Genomic DNA, 19720 nt, shown 5'->3' on the forward strand with positions numbered 1-19720 from the left:
TGTATTTTCTTGCTTACCATCGTATAAGAAAGCTGCTAATCTTTATGACTTCAAAAGTTAGTAGAGAATTGACTTTTAAGTTCTATTTCAGTCTAAGATTATATCTTCGTGCATTTATCCCCGTGTTGTCCTAAAAAAGGTATGGCATCTTATTGACATCTTATTCTGAGACCATGTAATTTAGATCGTAATTTTAGGGAATTTTTAATTTATTTATTTATTTTTTTAAGCAACAAGAATCATTTCTTGTATCTGAAGTATTCTGTGATGACATCCTTGGTCTGAGACTCTTTGCCATAATCCTTAACCACCACACAACTGCAACCAACGACTTCATGGAGTTTTCCCCCCTCTGTCAGTTTCACAGAGGTCTACCCATTCATTCCCTTAGTTTCTTGTTGTCATCAACCTTAATTAGGTTGATTTGGTGTTCAGCACAAAGAGCCTCCACCAACTTGACCTACAGAGGCTCATCAGAGTTGGATGCAAGCACACCTAAGATGGGTCTGGCACTTGACTAAGGCTTTGGTAGCTTTGCGAATCCACTGTGCGAGGCCATGGTGGACAAGGGTGGTCTTCAGCACCTCCTGTCAAGTAGCATTAATGACCACTATAGCTCCAGCAGCAATGCGTTCCTTGGCCATGGTGGAGGGTACAGGTGGAGCCGAATCTTTAGTGCACCTGAGCCTCCAGGATTTTTTTTTTTTTTAATAATTATTTAAGGCAGCTATAGAAGATGCCTGACTTAGGATGTCAAGAAAGACCTATGTACTGAAGGAAAATCTGCCTGGATGAGCCTCACATAGCAAAAATTACTAAAGGTCCTTTTTGTGCGGATTACTAGGAAAAAAGGAAAAAAACTCATAAATACAAAACTGTTTAGACTAAAGTCCAGAGAGTCAGAAGAAAGTCTGCTTTAACCTTCAGGCAGAATAGTGAATTCTTTTCCTTTGATGACCTGTTAGCATGCTTTGTCTCTTTCTCTGAGAGGATGTTCCTCCCCTTCAGAGGTAGTTTGGCACCAGCAGAGGTGGAGAACAAACTGCCATGATCCGAGTATCAACAGCTGAGCCCAGGCTGCAAAGCTGTCAGAGACCAACGCCTGCTGTTAGCTGCTTTTCTAAAGTTACAGAAAAAAAAAGCACTGACAGTACACATGGGGTAACGTTATAGTGACTGAACTACAACAGTCTGGGGATGCGATGCACTGCTGGGGGTCTGAGCAACACACAAATGCAAAAGTGCAAAATCCAAACACAAAACTGTCTAAAAAGTGTTGGTCATGAAATTGACAAAAGTGCCGGCAAATTTAGCATTTGTAGTATCTGTTAGTGACTTCCCTTTACTTTTATCATAATCACACTCAAACAAAAAACAAAAAGCCTTAGTTTTGAAGTCCATGTCCTGTGGGGGCCATAGCACATGGACAGGTCATTTTAAGGGACAGATGAGTATAATTTAGCATTTCTCACGCTGCCGGCTGAAGAGAAGAACTAGGTAAGAAATCACAGTCTACAGTTTGTCCTAGGGCATTAGCTCCTAAAAGAGACTCCAGCTCATTTCCTAACTTTTTATTTTGGACTGTCTCAAGTAACCACCAGGCGGCAGACTTTGAAGATAAGTTTGCCTTTTAGTTACTATATTGAGGTAAGGAAACAAATGATTTTTAACACAAATAGTAGAATCTGCACTGTACACTCAAATTAGTGGAAAAGGTGCCTTTGGAGTCTTGCCAATCCCTCAGGTATATAAGTAATTAGAAAGTTCTTTTCAGGGGATCCCTGGGTGGCTCAGTGGTTTAGAGCCTGCCTTTGGCCCAGGGTGTGATCCTGGAGTCCCAGATCGAGTCCCGGATCGAGTCCCAGATCAGGCTCCCCGCACTGGGCTCCCTTCTCCCCCTGTCTGTGTCTCTGCCTCTTTCTCTCTCTCTGTCTCTTTCTCTCTCTCTGTCTCTCATGAATAAATAAATAAAATCTTAAAAAAAAAAAAAAAAAGAAAGTTCTTTTCAAAGTGTGTGAAACTAGGCTACAACATGAATCCTAAGCCATCAATCCTTAATCTGACAGACTAAATAAAAATGACTAAAAATAGAACAGTTTTTAAAATAGAGCTGACAGATTCAACTAAAGTTTGTATAGATCCTTTATCACTACCTATCAGTGTCTGAAATAAAGTAAACTATATCAACTTACATAAAACAAACTCAGGTTTAATAATTCACTTTGTGTTTTTAGTTAAAAAATACTGAATATGCACCAATAAAATTGCTTAATATACCCAGCCTTAAAAACCCTCTACACCAAAAATGAGAGATCATTCATTCCTGCCTACTTAGTACAATTCAAATGTAAAGAATTATTGTGAATAAATGATAGACCGACTCATGATTACATAAATGTGAAAGATAGCACTGTTAACAAAACATTGAGCACACTGGTTTTAGAGTAATGTTATGGGGTCAAAAAATAAAAAAAGAACATGAATAGCAGAAAATACAAGGTATTACTTACAGATGGTAATATAACATATTCCTCACTTTAGCATAATTCCAGCAATGGATCATTGAATGTCATATCACAAATTACGGTTCAAAAATAAGAAAGTTAAGTTTGGCCAAAATGAAAATTTTCTCTAAGTTGCTGTGTCATCAATTAGCTATCAGGAAGACTACATAATTAATCAATGATAATTGACTTTGCTGGGGCTGAGAAAAACTTCATTTTTTTTGAGAGGAGAGAAATAATGTCCTGATGTCTTATTTCTAAAGTCATTAGGTTCAATTTTTTTCTAATTTCTTTAATTAATTCCCAAATATGAAATATGATTTTATACCTTATTTACACTCCAGTGGCGCACTGAATGTTTGACATCATTAACTTTGACATAGGTATTCCAAACAACAATCACCCCCGTGCAATCTCCTGAATACATGTGATGACCTATTAAAAAAAAAAAAATTACTCACGAATACTACACATAGGTAGAAAAAAGTAATATGAAATTGGGAAAACACATCCTAGTATAACAAAGAATCAGAGTGCTCTTAAATGATATTTTAGTAAAAAAAAAAAAAAAAAGGAAAAAAAAAGAAAAGAAGAAAAGCACAAAAAACCCAATACAACTAGTAATCAAATTCCAATTATCTTAAATGAATTCTTCACTCTTTTGAATTACTTTTGATGACTTATTTCCCTTTGTCACTTATGTGAATTTGAATACAAAAAGAAACGAGCATCTCACTACATTTGTAAATGGTTCAAATTCTAAAGCCAAACAAATAATTTGAATTATTCAGTACATATCTGTATTTCCCACCTTTATTAACCTACATAATCTGTTTTATACTCCTGAAAAAACACCTATATCCTAATATATACTGTTAGCAAAATAGCTGATACTAGTAGAAAGTTAATAAACGATCAGGGAATGAATAAAATGATAAATAACAGATGTTCTAATTTAACATAAATTCTTAGTCAAACCATTTTATAGTAGAATGGGACCTCAGAGAGCATCAAATTCAACTTTATACCCCCTCATGAATATCTTCCACACCATCTTGAACAGATGGTTGTTCAGTAACTGTGAACTTAGTATTTTACAAAGCAGCTAGTCAACTGATGAACTACCCTATATACTAGAATGTTCTAATTCTGAACAACAGATATCTGTCTTCAGTGGCTTTGGTCCCATCTCTACCTAATGGAGCAAAATAGACTGATTATTTTTTTGTTTCACATTTGGGTATCTTAGTCAAATATTTGAAGAAATTCATCCCTCTTTTTCTATTTGAGCTATTTTTACCAAGACAAAGTTTGCACACCTTTCTATCCTTGGTTGACTTTTCCTTTTCTGACTTCTTAACATGCTTGTAGTAAACTGAATATATTAGCAGTGCTGTCATTTTTATCTGGACCCTATCCTAATTTATTATAGTTCTAGTCTACCTATCAGTGTCTGAAATAAAGTAAAGGTGACTATATACCATTCTCATAAGGGTCTGTGGGGAATAAGTGAGCTTACACATGTACTTAAAACATCACAGCACACAGCAAGGACTCCAGAAATATGCGACTCAGCAACCTCCAGTCTGAGAACTTATGCTAAGAAAATAATCATAGGGATGCTTGGGTGGCTCAATGGTTGAATGTCTGCCTTTGGCTCAGGGCGTGGGCTCTCTGCGGGGAGCCTGCCTCTCCCTCAGCCTATGTCTCTGGCTCTTTCTTTGTGTCTCTCACGAATAAATAAATAAATCTTTAAAAAAAAAAAAGAGAATAGAATCATAAACAGTGCAACAAAGCTTTGTATATATAGAAAGCTGTACATACAACTTTTATATATACTTTTTTGTGTATTTTATTCACAGAAATCATGTTCATGGTAGGAGAAAGCTGGAAACATTCTAAGTATTGCCAATAATAGAACATTTCTTAAGATGCAATCAGACAACTATATAACATGTACCTGTTTTTTTTTTTTTTTAAATTTTTAATTTATTTATGATAGTCACACACAGAGAGAGAGAGAGAGAAGCAGAGACACAGGCAGAGGGAGAAGCAGGCTCCATGCACCGGGAGCCCGATGTGGGATTCGATCCCGGGTCTCCAGGATCGCGCCCTGGGCCAAAGGCAGGCGCCAAACTGCTGTGCCACCCAGGGATCCCTAACATGTACCTGTTAACTGTTACCTGAATGCAAGGTGCCCAGCACACAGTGCCCTCAGTACATAGTATAAATACAGGTTTCCCCTGCTATCTATCTAATATTCTTTTGGCATTTCCCCCCCTTCATCATTTTAACCTTTTAACTCAAAAGCCACTTAAAAGAAACCTACTGAAAAAGAAAAGAAAAAGAAAGAAAAGAAAGGAAAGAAAAGAAAAGAAACTTACTGAGGGGATAATCATCAATCCAATGAAATATACTTATAAAATTTGGTATCTGGTTGTTACAGCAAAGATTAGTTGAATCTAAACGTTTAAGAATTTAATGACTTTAATGATTTTTTAAAGAAAGATTTTATTTAATTTCTTTGAGAGAGAGAGCATGCACAGTGGGGAGGAGAAGGAGAGGAACAAGCAGACTCCATGCTGAGCGCAGAGTCCAATGTGGGCTCAATCTCACGACCCTAAGATCATGACCTTGAGCCGAAATCAAGATTCAGGTGCTTAACCGACTGAGCCACACAGGCACCCCAGAATTTAATGATTTTAAAATTACAAACAAAATGCCCTCACTGCTAAATCTGTGCCCGTGTTTACAATATGATCCACAAATACACGTAAATCTAAATATGTACAATCAAAACACACAAAATCCCTTCAAGCTTAGAAAAATTCTTAGTGAATAAAATATTTTTAAAAATTCTTCATTTGGAATATGTTCTGACATACCTTCAATATCAAAGCAGAGAGAGTTGATGAAACTCCTGTGTGTGTCAAACTGTCGGATCAATACAGCAGGATTCTCTCTCATATCAACCTTCCATATCCGTATCACAGAATCATAGCATCCAGTAACCACCAGTTCTTTGACCGCAGGATGGAACTTGGCCGTGTAAACAAAAGAGGGATGAGGTAAAACTCTGAATGTATTGCTATTATTTATTTCATTTTTCCATATCCTAGAAAAGGATAGAAAGTTATATATTGCTTCTGAAAGGCAGAAGTTTCTAAAACTTTCTCTAAAGACCAGCACAAAAAAAAAAAAAAAAAAAAAAAGACCAGCACAGCCAGTGGAACTGAAGTAAGCAATGACAATAACCAATGGTAAACTAAATTTCGTAATAATAAAAAATAATGTGATCAAATATTTGATGGCTGGAGTTCTGTACATTTTGACAAAGCTATTTCTTAGTTATTATCAAGTATAATGGTTAATTTGTCTACTAATTTTAATCTATACTGTAAAATGAAAAATTGTATTTGGATATATATTTTTAAAAACCTATTTTTGATATTGATTAAACATACATTGAATAGTTTGGTAAAACACTGCATTTAGTACATTACATACAAAAAATAAAATATAGGAAGAACTTTATTCTCTGCTTAGGTTGTATATATTGCTTTTGCAAAATGCTCACTAGTAGAGGTTTAGAGAATAAGATAATCTATTAACTTTTTATTTGTAATTTCCAAGCTTAGATAATGATCACAATCTCAAAGTCTTGAAAGCTATACTGAAATTACTATATGATACCTGAATAAAATAAGATTGAATTCATTATAATATTTTGATAATCATATAAGATTGGTAAGATTGATTAATTATAATATTTTGATATAATTTGATATTTTGATAATTATATTTTGATAAATCTAAATATGTACAATCATAACACACAAAATCCCACCAGATAGAAAACAGACTATATTACAGACTTGCATTAAACACTCAATTTATGCTCAATAGTTTTACTATCTCTTCCTCTAAATAATGGATAATTTTTAAAAAAGTAATATTACTGTCATTGCTACAGTCCTTACAAAAGAGTAAACCCTAGGAGTTAAAACTGTTATGTTACTCTGCATCTCTAGTCAGTGCATAAAAATAGGCAAAATTTAGTAACAGAAAGGTATTAAATGAGTGTGAAACACTAGATTTTAAACAGTTTGTTTAAATTATTAGAATTAGAAAATATATTAATTTTTAATAGGGGGATTTTGAGTTAATTCTTTTAATCACAACCTAAGAACTAAAGCAAATTAAGTCCTTTTCAAAATTATCGATGAAAGAAAAAAATACAGTTGCCATTTAAGAATAACATTCTATGAGTTTTCTCAGCAGCTGCTTCAAATACAGGATCTGATCTTCAATTACTAAGAATCCAAAATAATAATGAAGGAAGTGAAAGAACATGTTTTCAAGTGAAAATAAAGCACGTGTGTCACTGCATAAACACTTTTACCATAGTAATACTTTGAATGAATATATGCTACATGAAATACAGTACTTATTGAAAGAACAAAATCACTAATTTGTAATGAAGATTGTTAGAAGAGTTTTAAAAAATTAAAAATAATAAAAAGAATATAGTTTAAAAGATTGTTAAAATTTCAGTTGCTTGCTTAAAAATCTTAGTATTATTATTTGATATAATATCCAATAGGCAAGAACCAGTGGGAATTACTCAGGAGACACTACTAACACTTAACGAGGAAGACAGAAGACCTGGCCAGAAGCCCATGCTTCTGCCACTTGGAGCATTAGCAACTCTAATTCTTTTCCTCTAATTTTAGCTTATTCAAAATCTTTTCTTTACCTCTTTCAAAATCTCACTCTTTTTGGTTCTAGCCGCAATGTTTCTTCCTTCACTTAGTTAATCCTATACAAATAAATACTTTTATGATACAAAGAGCCCTCAAAAAGTATCAATCTCAAAGACACATAAAGAGGTATATTTTACTACAATATAGTATATGCTATGTGGAAAAATCCAAGAGATTTTAAGAAATGGTTAAAACTGAGCTGGGTTTTAAATGATGACTACGAGCCCACAGTGGCTCACAAAAGGCACTTAAATGTTTGCTGAGTGACTGCCTTAAGCAGGAAGCCCAGGAAAAGGGCATTTAAGTACAGGAAGAGGAGGCATGGAGAGATACCAAAGAGGGTAAAATGCTAAGGGCATTTAAAAAGATTGTGTGGGTGAGGCTGAGGGTATATGGCAAGTACACAGGAGACGGATGTAGGGTCAATGAGAAACATACCTATTATGCCATGCTAAGGAACTAGAACATTTTCAAAAGGGTGGTGGGAATCAAAGACTTTTGAAAACCAGGGCAGTATGAAAGATGGTTGTGGAAAGCTGGAGGAACAGAGGCTCAACAGTGGGAAAGGTCAGCACCAACAGTTTAACCAAGAGGCAGATAGCAAGTATCTGAATGAAGGTAACAGCTGTGAAGATAGAAAGTGTGACAGAATGGGGAGCCTTTTAGGAGGGCAAACTGATAGACTGTGGTATTGCTTGGATATGGGAAGTTATGGTGGAAACAAAAAAGAAATAAGTGCTACTCTGAGTTCCTGCCTCAGGAGAAAGGGTGGAGGTTATGAAAAAAAAAAAAACCTACAAGAGGACTAAAAAAGGAAAGCAAAGTTTGGCGATATTAGGAAGTCTGGGTTTGGATCTGGGGTGCTACCAGCAGTCCAGAGAGAAGTGTGTAACAGAAAGTGAAACTCCGAAAAAAAGTGGGCACTAGAAGTCAGCTCATATAAGTGAGATTCAAAGCTGGGGAAGAGGAGAGAGACCAAGATGAGCACAGCAAACCAGGGAAGATGATCAAGTAGGAAGATTCTAGGAATAAACATCTATAGAGAACAGGCAGAGGAAGAGGAACAAGAGACAGGGAACAAGAACTGGCCAGGCTCATAAAAGGCAAAAAGAAGAGGCTGCTGATAAAACTATTAATTTAAAATCTTTTAAAACGGATCAACAATTAATTACTGTAGTGAAAGCAAACAGGATAAGGACCAACACTGGCCACCAGGTGTGAGAGTCAGCAAGAAACTGCTGAGCTCTTAAAGAAGGTTGCTCTAGCAAGGTAGGAGTGAAAGCCAGACTCACTGGGTTGAGCTAAAGATCATGTGTGTAGAACATTCCTGATGGTGTAGAAAGAAAAATAATGTGATAGTATGAAAACCAGGAAGAACTGAGAAAAAGATTTCTTAAGGAGATTTGAGCACATTTTTAATAAGAGAGGACAAAATCAACAGAGAGAAAGATATAGAAGAGACAAGAGGGGTATAGGAAGCAGAATCGTAGATTGAAGGACTGAGATTAAAAGCACATGTCAAAGAATGGCCGGAAGGGTGTCTTTACCCATACATCTTTGTTAGGAGCCACAGAGATAAAGCTGGGTACATTTATAGATACTGAGTGGGAAAGCAGAGGGAGATACAGGAAGTTCATGTCTCGTTTAATTTCACTGTAAGTTGAAGGTAGTCAGCTAGTGAAAGTGGGAATATGTAACTCCACGTAGGGAACTCCAAGTGCTGTAAGGATGTGCTACCAGAAGAAGGGGAAAAGATACCTAAATAAAGATAAGGAAAAAGCTTGCTCAGCTGTGATGGGAGCTCAGGTGATTTCAAGACTTAAAAATCCACAGTCAGGCCTTTGCAAGGTTATGCACTATTCTCTAGTACAACCCTCCATCAGATAGAATGGCTATGCTGAGAGAACAAACAGACCAGAGGTCCTGGAGGATGCTGTTAGGGGGACTAACAGCAGGTGCCCAGCTACAGAGGGAAGGAAATCAAGTCTCACCAGTTACTATCTTCTGCATTTAAACAGAAACAAAACAGTGATGACAACATCTTAATCCATTAGACATTTTATATTAAAAAGGAAGCTGATAAGATTCACAGAGGGGACCAAGGCACTAGAAGCGTCTGTTAAAAAGTGTGTTTAAAAAGCCAGAAGCAGAAATACAGAAGAGTGAAGTCAGAGGGTATCCAGAACTACTCTAAATGTCAGCTTCCCGGTGTACAGAGATAACAAATATTTATGTGTATCCACTCACATTTGTTGGAATCAAATTAAATTACATATATAATATAAAGCATCTTGAAAAATCACCTAATAATATATGCAAGGTAGAACAAGCAGCTAAAACAATGTCAAGGAAATTTACAAGGTAGCTTTTAAAAATTTTATTATGATACTTAATAAAAGTTGGAAGGGGTTAAATTACTTTATGACTGACATTCTGAAAAATGCAAATATTAACAATCTATAAAACTCCTAAAGCACAAGGTACATATTCACTTACACTTACAGGTATCCCCTGCTTCTCGAAAGTTTGCATTACACCACTTTGTTTTTTACCTAAGACCTACATTAGTACCTGTTTTCACTAACCAAAAAAACCTGAAGAGAATTTCTTCTTTAATGAGAAAAAGGAGAAAGCAAGAAAAAAAAAAAAAAAGGGTCCAGCAGTTGTTTTGCAGTGAGTCCTTACAAAGGCAGTACACATCCCCAGCAGTGAGAGTGGCACTGCCATGCTCTTCCCCAGGTACTACACTCAGCACCTCAACTTCAAGCTCTCATAGCTCTAAACTCTGTGAGCATTTGTGCTCTATCTCAATTTATTTTGTGCATCCCTTAGCAAGATGTGTCCTACGGTATCAAAAACTCCAAAGGAGGTTATTTTTTGGGTCTGGGAACACTTAAAAAAATTTCCAAATCAATTAATAGTTAATTACTACTTCACTTTATGCCATTTCATCTTAGGAAAGGTTTCATAGGAATGCTGTACTTCTGTATAGCAGAGGAAACCTTTACTTGCCCCATACCAAGCACTGTGCATCACTGTGGCCTGGTCCTTGCACACAGCAGTGAAGAAAGAATCCCTACCATTTAGAGCTTATATTCTAAGAAAAATATCAATTGTTTATATTATGTCAAACAGTGTACAGTATTAAACAATGTACATAATGTTCATTTAAGGACATGGAGAACTAGAAGCATCCCATATTACATAAATAAAATATATTTAATAAAAACATCGTCAGGAAAAAGTTTTCTACTAGTAATTAGTCTGTATGACAGTTCCTCGATAAGCAAAATATTATTGAAGCATAAGAATAGTTGTATCACTTTATATTCTCTTTGTTTTCCTTGATGGCAAACAACATACAACATATACAAAAAGTACTTCTTAAGTATACTAACCTGGCAGTGCCATCAGATGATGCAGTAAGGATATAACGATCATCATTTGACCAGCAAAGATCATAAATGATATTGAGGTGGCCACACAATTCTCTCATGAAACGCCCAGAAGGAATTTCATATACTAATGAAAATATTCAAAGGTTAGTGGGTTTCTAGACAGAGTCCTTAATCCAGTAATAGACAAAAACACAGCTTATAATAATTTGCATACAAAGCAAGCATTAAGATTATCACCAAAGATATTTTCAGCATAAAAAATGTCAAAGTCTACTTAAAAATAGTGTTTATTTTCTCAAATACAAGAATTTACACATATAAAATTTTACAATATGCTACAATTATTCTCATCTCTTCAAAGCAACTTTCCTAATAATTGCCGACAATTTATTAATCAAATAATAAACCACATTAAAATTGCAATTTACTTCAAAGATTCTATAATTTGGGCTTTCATGAATAAGATATTACTTTACCTGAAAATCAATTAAATTCCAAACAAAATTTTAATTATTTAGAGAAGAAATTTAAACTGTGCTATTGTTAGAAAAAAAATTCTTTAAAAAAAAAAAAGAACAACAAAGATTTATTTGAGAGAGCTAGAACGCAAGAGTGAGCACACAATGGGGGAGGGCAGGGAGCACAGAGGCAGAGGGAAAAGCCTATTCTCCGGTGAGCAGGGAGTCCAATCATGGCTCATCCCAGGACCCTGGGATCGTGACCTGAGCCAAAGGAAGATGCTTAGCTGACTGAGCCACCCAGGCACCCCTTTTTAGAAAATTCTAATACCAAAATGAAATAATTAGAGAATTAATAAGACCCAATCTGATAAACAAGGCATTCTGGTATTGCTATAAGTTAAGTTCAAAATGAAATCTTCAGATAGTGACTTAATTCAGAACAACAAAGTTTGCAAGTCTCTACTTCCACCTAGTGGTAAAACCAAATGCTCTTTAAAATACTAAGCAGTACAGAATTGCTTCCAGAATAGCAGAAGGAGGACCCCAGAGTATCTGCTCCCTGATAAAAGCAAAGAGAACACTGTAAATACTATCCAAATTAACTTTTTCAGAGCTCTAGAAATTAAATAAAGGCCTGCAACATGAGGAACATTTATTCAAGAAAAACAGCTTAATCTTGGTAAGAACCAGAGCTTTGTGGTGTTTTAACTTGCCATGTTCCCACTCCCCTCTCCCAAGCTCCACAGTAGCTTTAGAAACCAATAGCCTCACAACTTAAAGCCAACAGCCTAGCAGCCATGGGATGGCGGAGAAGAGGTAGGAAGCTCCCCCAAAACCCCAGCCCCAAGACTTATCACTATTAAGACAGCCTGGCAGGCAGTTCCCTAAACAGCTCCATTCCCAGGGCTAGGCTTTATTTGACCTGCCTCAGAGCATGCTCTGTGTGAACAGCCCTAACCCTAGGTGCTTGCTGAAATAATCAGTGGCACAGTTAACTGAGCAGTGATACCAACTGAGGCTAAGGAGAGGCTGAGCAAAAAAATGTAAAAGGAAAAAACTTGAAATGAGATGTCCATAGGGGACTTTGACAAATTCCAACAAACTCCTGAGAACCCAGCAGGACATATGTATGTGAACCAAAGACTAGAGGCCCTCTCTCACTCTGACTGACCTGAGGAGGCTCTGTGCAAACAGGAAGTGAAGGCTAAGGCAGAGGTACAGACCGCTTGCCGTGAAGTGTTAAGAGCATATCCCAACACACCATATCCTTGTAAAGGCTGGGAGATCTATTTACTCAAGGTATTTAAAAAATCTTCACCATAGCTGACCACCAAGTTAACTGAAAAGAGACTTCAGCAACAACAAATCCTGAGTGGGTGGGTGGAGAGGAGGCGGAAAGAGAGGAATCTGATGTCCAGACCTGCCACACATGTAATATGGACACATGAAAAAACTGAAACAGTCAAGTACGGTCATACACAGGAAACAAGGCAGTCCACAGAAACTGTCCATGAGGAAGCCAAGACACTGGTCTTTCCAGGCAAAGATTTTTAAATCCACTCTTACAAATATGTTCACAGATATCAAGAAAGCCATGTTTAAAGAATTAAGGTGTGAGAATAATTCTCACCAAACGAAGTATCAATAAAGAAACAGAAATTATAAAAAGAAAAAAAGACCAATAAAAATTTTAGAACTGAAAAGTATAACAAGGGAAATAAACAATTCACCAGAGGGGCTCAATAACAGATCAGAACTGGCAGAAGAATCAACTTGAGGACAGGTCGTTTGAGATTATGTAGTCTGAGGAACAGAAAGAAAAAGAATGAAGAAAAAGAATAAAGCTTCAGAAACCTATGGGACCAAGTGTACCAACAGAGATGATGAGGGTCTCAGAAGAGAAAAAACAGAAAGGAGAACAATCTGAAGAAATAAAGACAGAAAACTCCCCAATTTTGTGAAAAACAGTAATCCACACTCCAACAAGCTAAACAAATTCCAAGTAGATACATCATAACTGAACAATCAGAAACCAAAGACAGATATTCTTGTTTTTTGAGTGTCTAAATTTATATAGCATTTTGAACAAGATTTTTTTAAGCATAAAGTAACACATATTTATCACTGAAATGCTGAAAACATAAACCAGAATGAAAATAACTTTCACTGCCCAAAAGAAATAAATTATCCTGGAGCATGTTTTCTAAGAGTCATTTTTCCTCCACGCATGTTTCAGTGAATTTTTAAAATAGCATGGTCATAATCAAACTACACAAATAATTTCGTATTTTTTTAAAGCTAATATTATTTCATGAGGAGGAATATTTTTTTGAATAAATGCTAATCAAGCCAATTAGGAGTCCTTGCTGAAAAGAGTAAATCATCAGAAATAAACTGTGTGAAGCTGAGGGAAGTTCAATACCACATACACTTAGGGCACATGCTCATGAGGAGTAGGCTACTTCCTGCTGGTTTTCATTATTATGCAAGAAACAAGGGAAAGTATTTAATGCATCTCAGTCTAAAAGAATAGGCAGTGCTCACATAAAAAAAATCTCTACAGCTACAGAAATTTTTCTTTTTAATATGGTTTTCCATATTTTTTAAAAGCAATCTGAAAGTGGGTTTTTGGCCTCTCTGCTACCTTCCCTACTATAAAAAGAAGTCTTCTAGGTACTCCTGCACTATTACCATTCTAGTAGATACGAAATTGGAGGGCTTTCATAATTTAAATTATCACTGCTATCAACTGACCACAATGGGATAGAATTCCTCATGAAGTTTATTAATCCCTTCATGATTCAAAATGTCTGCATTTAAAATAGAAAATGCTTACAAAAATCCTCTTGCATGTTTTAAGAATAAGCTTACCATCTTATTTGATTATTCTCATCCTACTTCTGAAATATATTTTACAGAATATTGTAAAATTATTATTAAAAAACTGGGGAGGGGCAGCCCCAGTGGCTCAGTGGTTTAGCGCTGCTTTCGGCCCAGGGTAGGATCCTGGAGACCCGATATCAAGTCCCACACTGGGCTCCCTGCATGGAGCCTGCTTCTCCTTCTGCCTGTGTCTCTGCTTCTCTCTCTAGGTCTCTCATGAATAAATAAGTAAAATCTTTAAAAACAAAAAACAAAAAACTGGGGATTACTCAAATTAAGATTTCAATGAATTTTAAAAACCAAAAATTGTCCTCACAGACTTCAATTAGATTAAACAGAATTGTTACTAACAGATAATTGGATATCCGTCCCGGCTGGCACAGGCTGCTGCTAATATTCTTCCATTGTGAGAGAAAGCAAGGCAAAAACATCCTCGTTCTCCTGCATTTAGTGAGAAGAGGTGCTTGTTTGGAATACGGCAAGCCTAAAAAACATACATTAAAAAAATAAATTAAGAAATATTAAAATATGAAGGCTAGTTGTTAATTCAATTACTGCAGTGGTAGAGCTTTATTTTTTTAAGTCTCTTTACTGTGATGCAGAGAAAGAGAAAATAAACAGAATGATGGAAAATTATAGTAAATTATTTTACTTCCTAAAGAGAGAATCAGTTCTCCATAAAATAAAGTCAATTTATACTCCACGTCTAGCTAGTACTTAATTAATTTATCTAAAATATGAATAGAAAATTTCAGTATCTGGTACTCTAAAGCTGACACAATTACACGCACACACTATATATAGACCCTCCCCCCCACACACACACGTATCACATCTTTATTCCATGACAGCACCTAATAAGTGATTTCTGCTGAGCCATAAACTTGTTCTGAGACCATAAATGCCCTTTAGGGCCTAACTTAAGTCTGGGATGTATGAATATTCATTTCTCTTTCTTTTTAGGTCATCAAATAACTATCATTTGTGGCTGCCTTCTGAAAAGTATTTCAAAGTAATCAATCACCTCCTGCTGGTTTCTCATTCACTAATTTCATTAAAATTTCATAATTTTTATGATTTCTTTTCCTGTTACCAGAAGAAACCCAAACTTTCCATGTATAATATCTACTGTAGAAAATACTTTTTTTGTCTTAATTCTACCTCTTCCAAATTTCAGTGAGCCTTAATTCCTGGGTTTATTATTTCGAAAGTTCAATTAAACATATATTGGTCCTTTACTATATGCAATGAATGTGGTACTTCCTTACAAATGTCTTTCCATATATTCATCACAGCACCCTGTAAGTAACTATTATTTCTATATAAAACTAATAAGGATTATTGAGAGAGTCAAGCCCACCTTATTGGGTCTAGTCAAAGATTCTTAGTTCAAGAGTTTGCTTTCTAGACCAGGTGTTTCACAAGTAGCATTAGGATTCAGCAGATTATTAGCAGGAAACATTATAAGCAGCTACTAGGAAGGTAAAACATTCAACAGACATTTATTAGGTGTCCACAAGGTAGAGGACACCATGCTACCCATCTTTTCCCTTCATTCTCCACCCAGATGATTTAGACAAAGAAGAGAGAAATAAAAAGATGAGAAAAAATTGAAGGAAAGGTTAGGTTTTATAAGCATGTGCTGCTGCTTGCTCCTAGAGCAGGAACACAGAAAACTCTGCCTCACCACCGTAGCTAAAAAATCACTGATGCCACCACTATCACTTTCTCTGTTTGCCCAGGATTTGACACTGTACTCAGAACACTCAATGGACATTTAATATAAAGGTCCTGAACACATTGGGGACCTTCTTTCCCCTTCTTTACTATCTTGCCAGTCATTACATTGTGCTTGTTCATTCTATCTCTCTCTCACATTCATCTCTTATTTTTCATTTTTACCACAATTATTCCAAGGTTAGACCCTTCTCAGCTCACTACTGACTATAGCTACTATCTTGACAGTTTCTCTCATTCTGATGTATCCTATCTCAAGATCTCCAATATGCCACTGCCAACATTAACAGGTTCTAAAATATGACTATTATCACACTTCTCTCCTACTCAAAGACTCTCCATTATTTCTCATATCTCACATGAAGTATTAGGCTACCATTAAAGATACTCCATGATGTGGACCCAATCAATCATATCACTTTACTCTCTTACACTACTGAATGTTTGGATAAATTAAGATTTTGGATAAACTGCTCAGATGTACAATGGCTCAGATGTACAAAATGAACCACTCTACTTTTTGTGGAAATAAGTAAGAGATTTGCAAAACTGTATCTGCAATGCTTCTCACTACTGCAAAATAAGTTAACCAGAAGGAAAACATTAGTAAAAGCTTAAACACTGCTCAACTTGTGGAAGAAATATACATATATGTATTTCCATCAAAATGTGATTCAGGAAAAAGTTGAGGACTATAAAAAAATCTCATGAATCCATTAAAAACATCTATTTTTTAATAAAATCCATTTTACTAAGAAAACTCATCAGTGATGAGCACTAGGTGTTATGCAAAGCTGAATTATTGAAAACTACATCTGAAACTAATGATATACTATATATTGAATTTCAATTAAAAAAAAAGAAAACCCTCTTAGGACATTTACCTCTTAAATCATCAAGAATCTGTTTTTTTTTTATTGCTGTTATGAATTGAACTGTGTCCCTCAAAAACAAATGTTGAAGCCCTAACTTCAGTACTTCAGAATGCAACAATATTTGGAGATAAAAATCTTTAAAGAGCTATTTTTAGAGTAGGGTCCTAATCTAATAAGACTGCTGTCCTTGTAAGAGGAAGAGACACTGGTGATCTACATGCACAGAGAAAAGACCATGAAGAGGCAGCAAGATGGCAGCTATCTGCCAGTCAAGGACAAAGGCCTCAGAGTAAACCAACCCTGTAAACTTACCCTTGGGACTTCAACCTCCAAAACTATGAAGGAGTAAGCTTATGTTATTTAAGCCACCCAGTCTGTGGTATTCCTTTCTGACAGCTCCAGCTAACGGATAAAACTAACCCAAGTCCCCAAAGAAAGAACCCAAGATAGTGCTTTTATGCACATGATATGTATATTATTAGTTATCAAGTAAATTAATGGAAAGACAAGATTGTGGTTAAAAACAAAGGTAATTAAAAAAAAAAAGAACCAAAACAAAGGTAATCTGAGAGTTTTAAGTAGCAAGCTAGTTATCCTCAGGACTGTTGGAGCTTTAAAAATAAATAAAGACATCTCTAAATGAATTGAGAATGATCAAGCACTTCACCTGCCCAGGTAGTCGTTTCCACTTCACCACTTCCTTGGAATCTTCTAGTCCAGGTTCGGCATCTACTGAATTGGTCTCGTGGTGTCGTTCACAATACACAGCTTTACCTTTTTCCTCTTGAACAGCAACCACAGAACGGTAAGATGGCTTTATCTAAATGTGTATAGAAGATGAGAAAATGTAAATATCAAGTTAACCCTTTTCTCTTTTCTGGCATATAGGAATTTTCAAATATTGAAACAAACAACATGGAAATGTAACCCAAGAAACATTCTACTTTTATGTACATCATGCTGAATAAGATGAAAGGTGCTTAAATTGCAGTTCCATTACCAAAAAGCCTTAAAAGTTGGAAGGAAAAAAGAGAACTCTAACGGTCACATGAAATGGTTTTAATAACTCTACCCCTTTGTTTCTGCCTCTTCACCAATCAATACCTACCAGATGTTATGTCACAGCTCTGATATACTGTGATATCCCTTGCTTTAATATCACAAAACTAATATCATAAAGACCTAAAGTTTTAAAATCTTCCTTTTCTTAAAAAGAGATTTAACTCCATTCAAATTAATACAAACCAACCCTCTGGTCACACTTATAATATCACTTACAGGATACTGTCCTGAAATGTCTTACTGCAAGTAACACAAAAGTTTTGCTGTAGAACCAATTCTTTGCTAAAATCATTCATAGTTTTAAATCTATGGAAAGCAGTAACAGAAACATTATTTACTGATTATTTGAATAATATTATGAAGAGTGTGCCTGCAAATCATGGTACTGCAAATGCCTTAGTTAAATCTAGCTTGCTGTTTTTGCCAATAAAGTTTTATTGGAACACATCCACACACCTGTTTAGCATCACCTACATATGTCTATGTAGCTATGTTCTCACTACAAAGCCTACAAAGTAGTTGCAAAAACTGTATGTCCTACAAAGCCTAAAAAATTAACTACTCTTGAGCTTTACAGAAAATATTTGTGAACATCTATTTTACATCATTCTTTTACCTTTATTTTATTTAATTTTTTAAAAAGATTTTATTTTATTTATTCGTGAGAGGTGCAGAGAGAGGGAGAGGAGAGAAGCAGAGACACAGGCAGAGGGAGAAGCAGGCTCCATGCAGGGAACCCAACATGGGACTCGATCCCGGGTCTCCAGGATCACGCCCCAAGCTGACGGTGGCGCTAAACCGCTGGGCCACTGGGGCTGCCCTTTTACCTTTATTTTTTTTTATTTTTATTTTTTCCTTTTACCTTTATTTTTAAACACCAATATTATTTTAAAAAAATTTTAACATTGAAACTTATATTTAGTACTTAAACGTTCATTTAAATATCTTTTATACATCAGGTTTAACATGTAATTCTTGAAAGTACTTTTAGATTCTAGAAATCTATTAAAATAATTTTAGAGACCTTATATTTTTAGAAATGGATAATTCTATCATTTAACAAAAGAGAGCATGTATTTCTATGTGCTATTAACTTACACATTCTGGAACTTTCAATCCTCTTACAGTTACGTACAATGTTGACGGATAACGATTTCTTGGATATTTTGACCACCATTCAAAAACTTCAACAACATTTAATTGGGATCGAGGCTTAGTAGGTGGGTAATACAGCTGCAAACGAAGTTTCGAATTGATGTTTACATTTCCATTGGCTCCAAGAAGCTTAAAATAAGAATTCCAATAAAATGTTATTTTCACTGAAAATAAATACATCCAGTAAAGCAAGAGTACAAAGTCAAAAAACTCATTTTAAAAAGATAAAGATGGCATGCTGAAATTCCTTAGATATATAAAGCAAAGGACATTGACAATGTTGGTTAAACACAATTCCAGATCATTTTGAGAAAAGGTAACACAAATGACTTTTTAAATATTTTCCTGATAGCTGTCTGACCTGTATAATTCAGGCTGTTGGTAAAGCATTTGTATTACGTGCCAGATGTTACTTGGCACAGAGGTAATCAAGATACCTTTGTTTGGATAACAGTGATAAAGTTAAAATGCACATTATTTGAACACAGAAGCAAATCTTCCATTTGTTTAGTATCAGTATTTTTAATGGTAACTTAAAACAATTTTTTTTGAGACTGTGCATGCATGGGGGAGGGGAGAGTGAGAGCATGCACACAAGTGGGGGGCAGGAGGGCATAGGGAATATTAAGCAGGCTCCACATCTAGCACAGAGCCTGACATGGGGCTCAATCCCATGACCCTGAAATCATGACCTGAACTGAAATCAGGGTCTGATGTTTAACTGACTGAGCCACACAGGTGCCCCTTTAATGGTACCATTCTAATGTTTTAATTTTTAAAAAGTCAAAATCATTTCAAGGAGTGATTAGCATAAACTCAAAATATTAATTACATTAAAAAAGTTTCAGTCTACTTTCTGAAAAAAGGTTATTCAATAAAAAG

At 35.5% G+C, this 19720-nt stretch overlaps 1 protein-coding gene and 1 pseudogene across 9 annotated transcripts in view; both read right to left on the bottom strand.

Annotated features, from left to right (window-relative positions):
• The window catches only part of AHI1 (Abelson helper integration site 1), a 203085-nt gene that overhangs the window by 145452 nt on the left and 37913 nt on the right, over positions 1 to 19720 (bottom strand). For all 9 annotated transcript variants that reach the window (XR_005985976.1, XM_041743284.1, XM_041743282.1 and 6 more), the window contains exons 10-15: positions 18782 to 18967; positions 17289 to 17441; positions 14361 to 14493; positions 10666 to 10789; positions 5390 to 5619; positions 2833 to 2939 (exon numbers count right to left, since the gene is read on the bottom strand). Coding sequence is in view for 8 of the 9 variants with exons in the window: in XM_041743284.1 (XP_041599218.1) it covers positions 2833 to 2939; positions 5390 to 5619; positions 10666 to 10789; positions 14361 to 14493; positions 17289 to 17441; positions 18782 to 18967 (933 nt within the window). In the remaining variant the exon portion in view is untranslated. The remainder of the gene's footprint in view (positions 1 to 2832; positions 2940 to 5389; positions 5620 to 10665; positions 10790 to 14360; positions 14494 to 17288; positions 17442 to 18781; positions 18968 to 19720) is intronic.
• On the bottom strand, positions 115 to 644 carry LOC121484281 (annotated as a pseudogene).

The sequence above is a fragment of the Vulpes lagopus genome, chromosome 2, assembly GCF_018345385.1.
Source record: "Vulpes lagopus strain Blue_001 chromosome 2, ASM1834538v1, whole genome shotgun sequence".
Classification (NCBI taxonomy): domain Eukaryota; kingdom Metazoa; phylum Chordata; class Mammalia; order Carnivora; family Canidae; genus Vulpes; species Vulpes lagopus.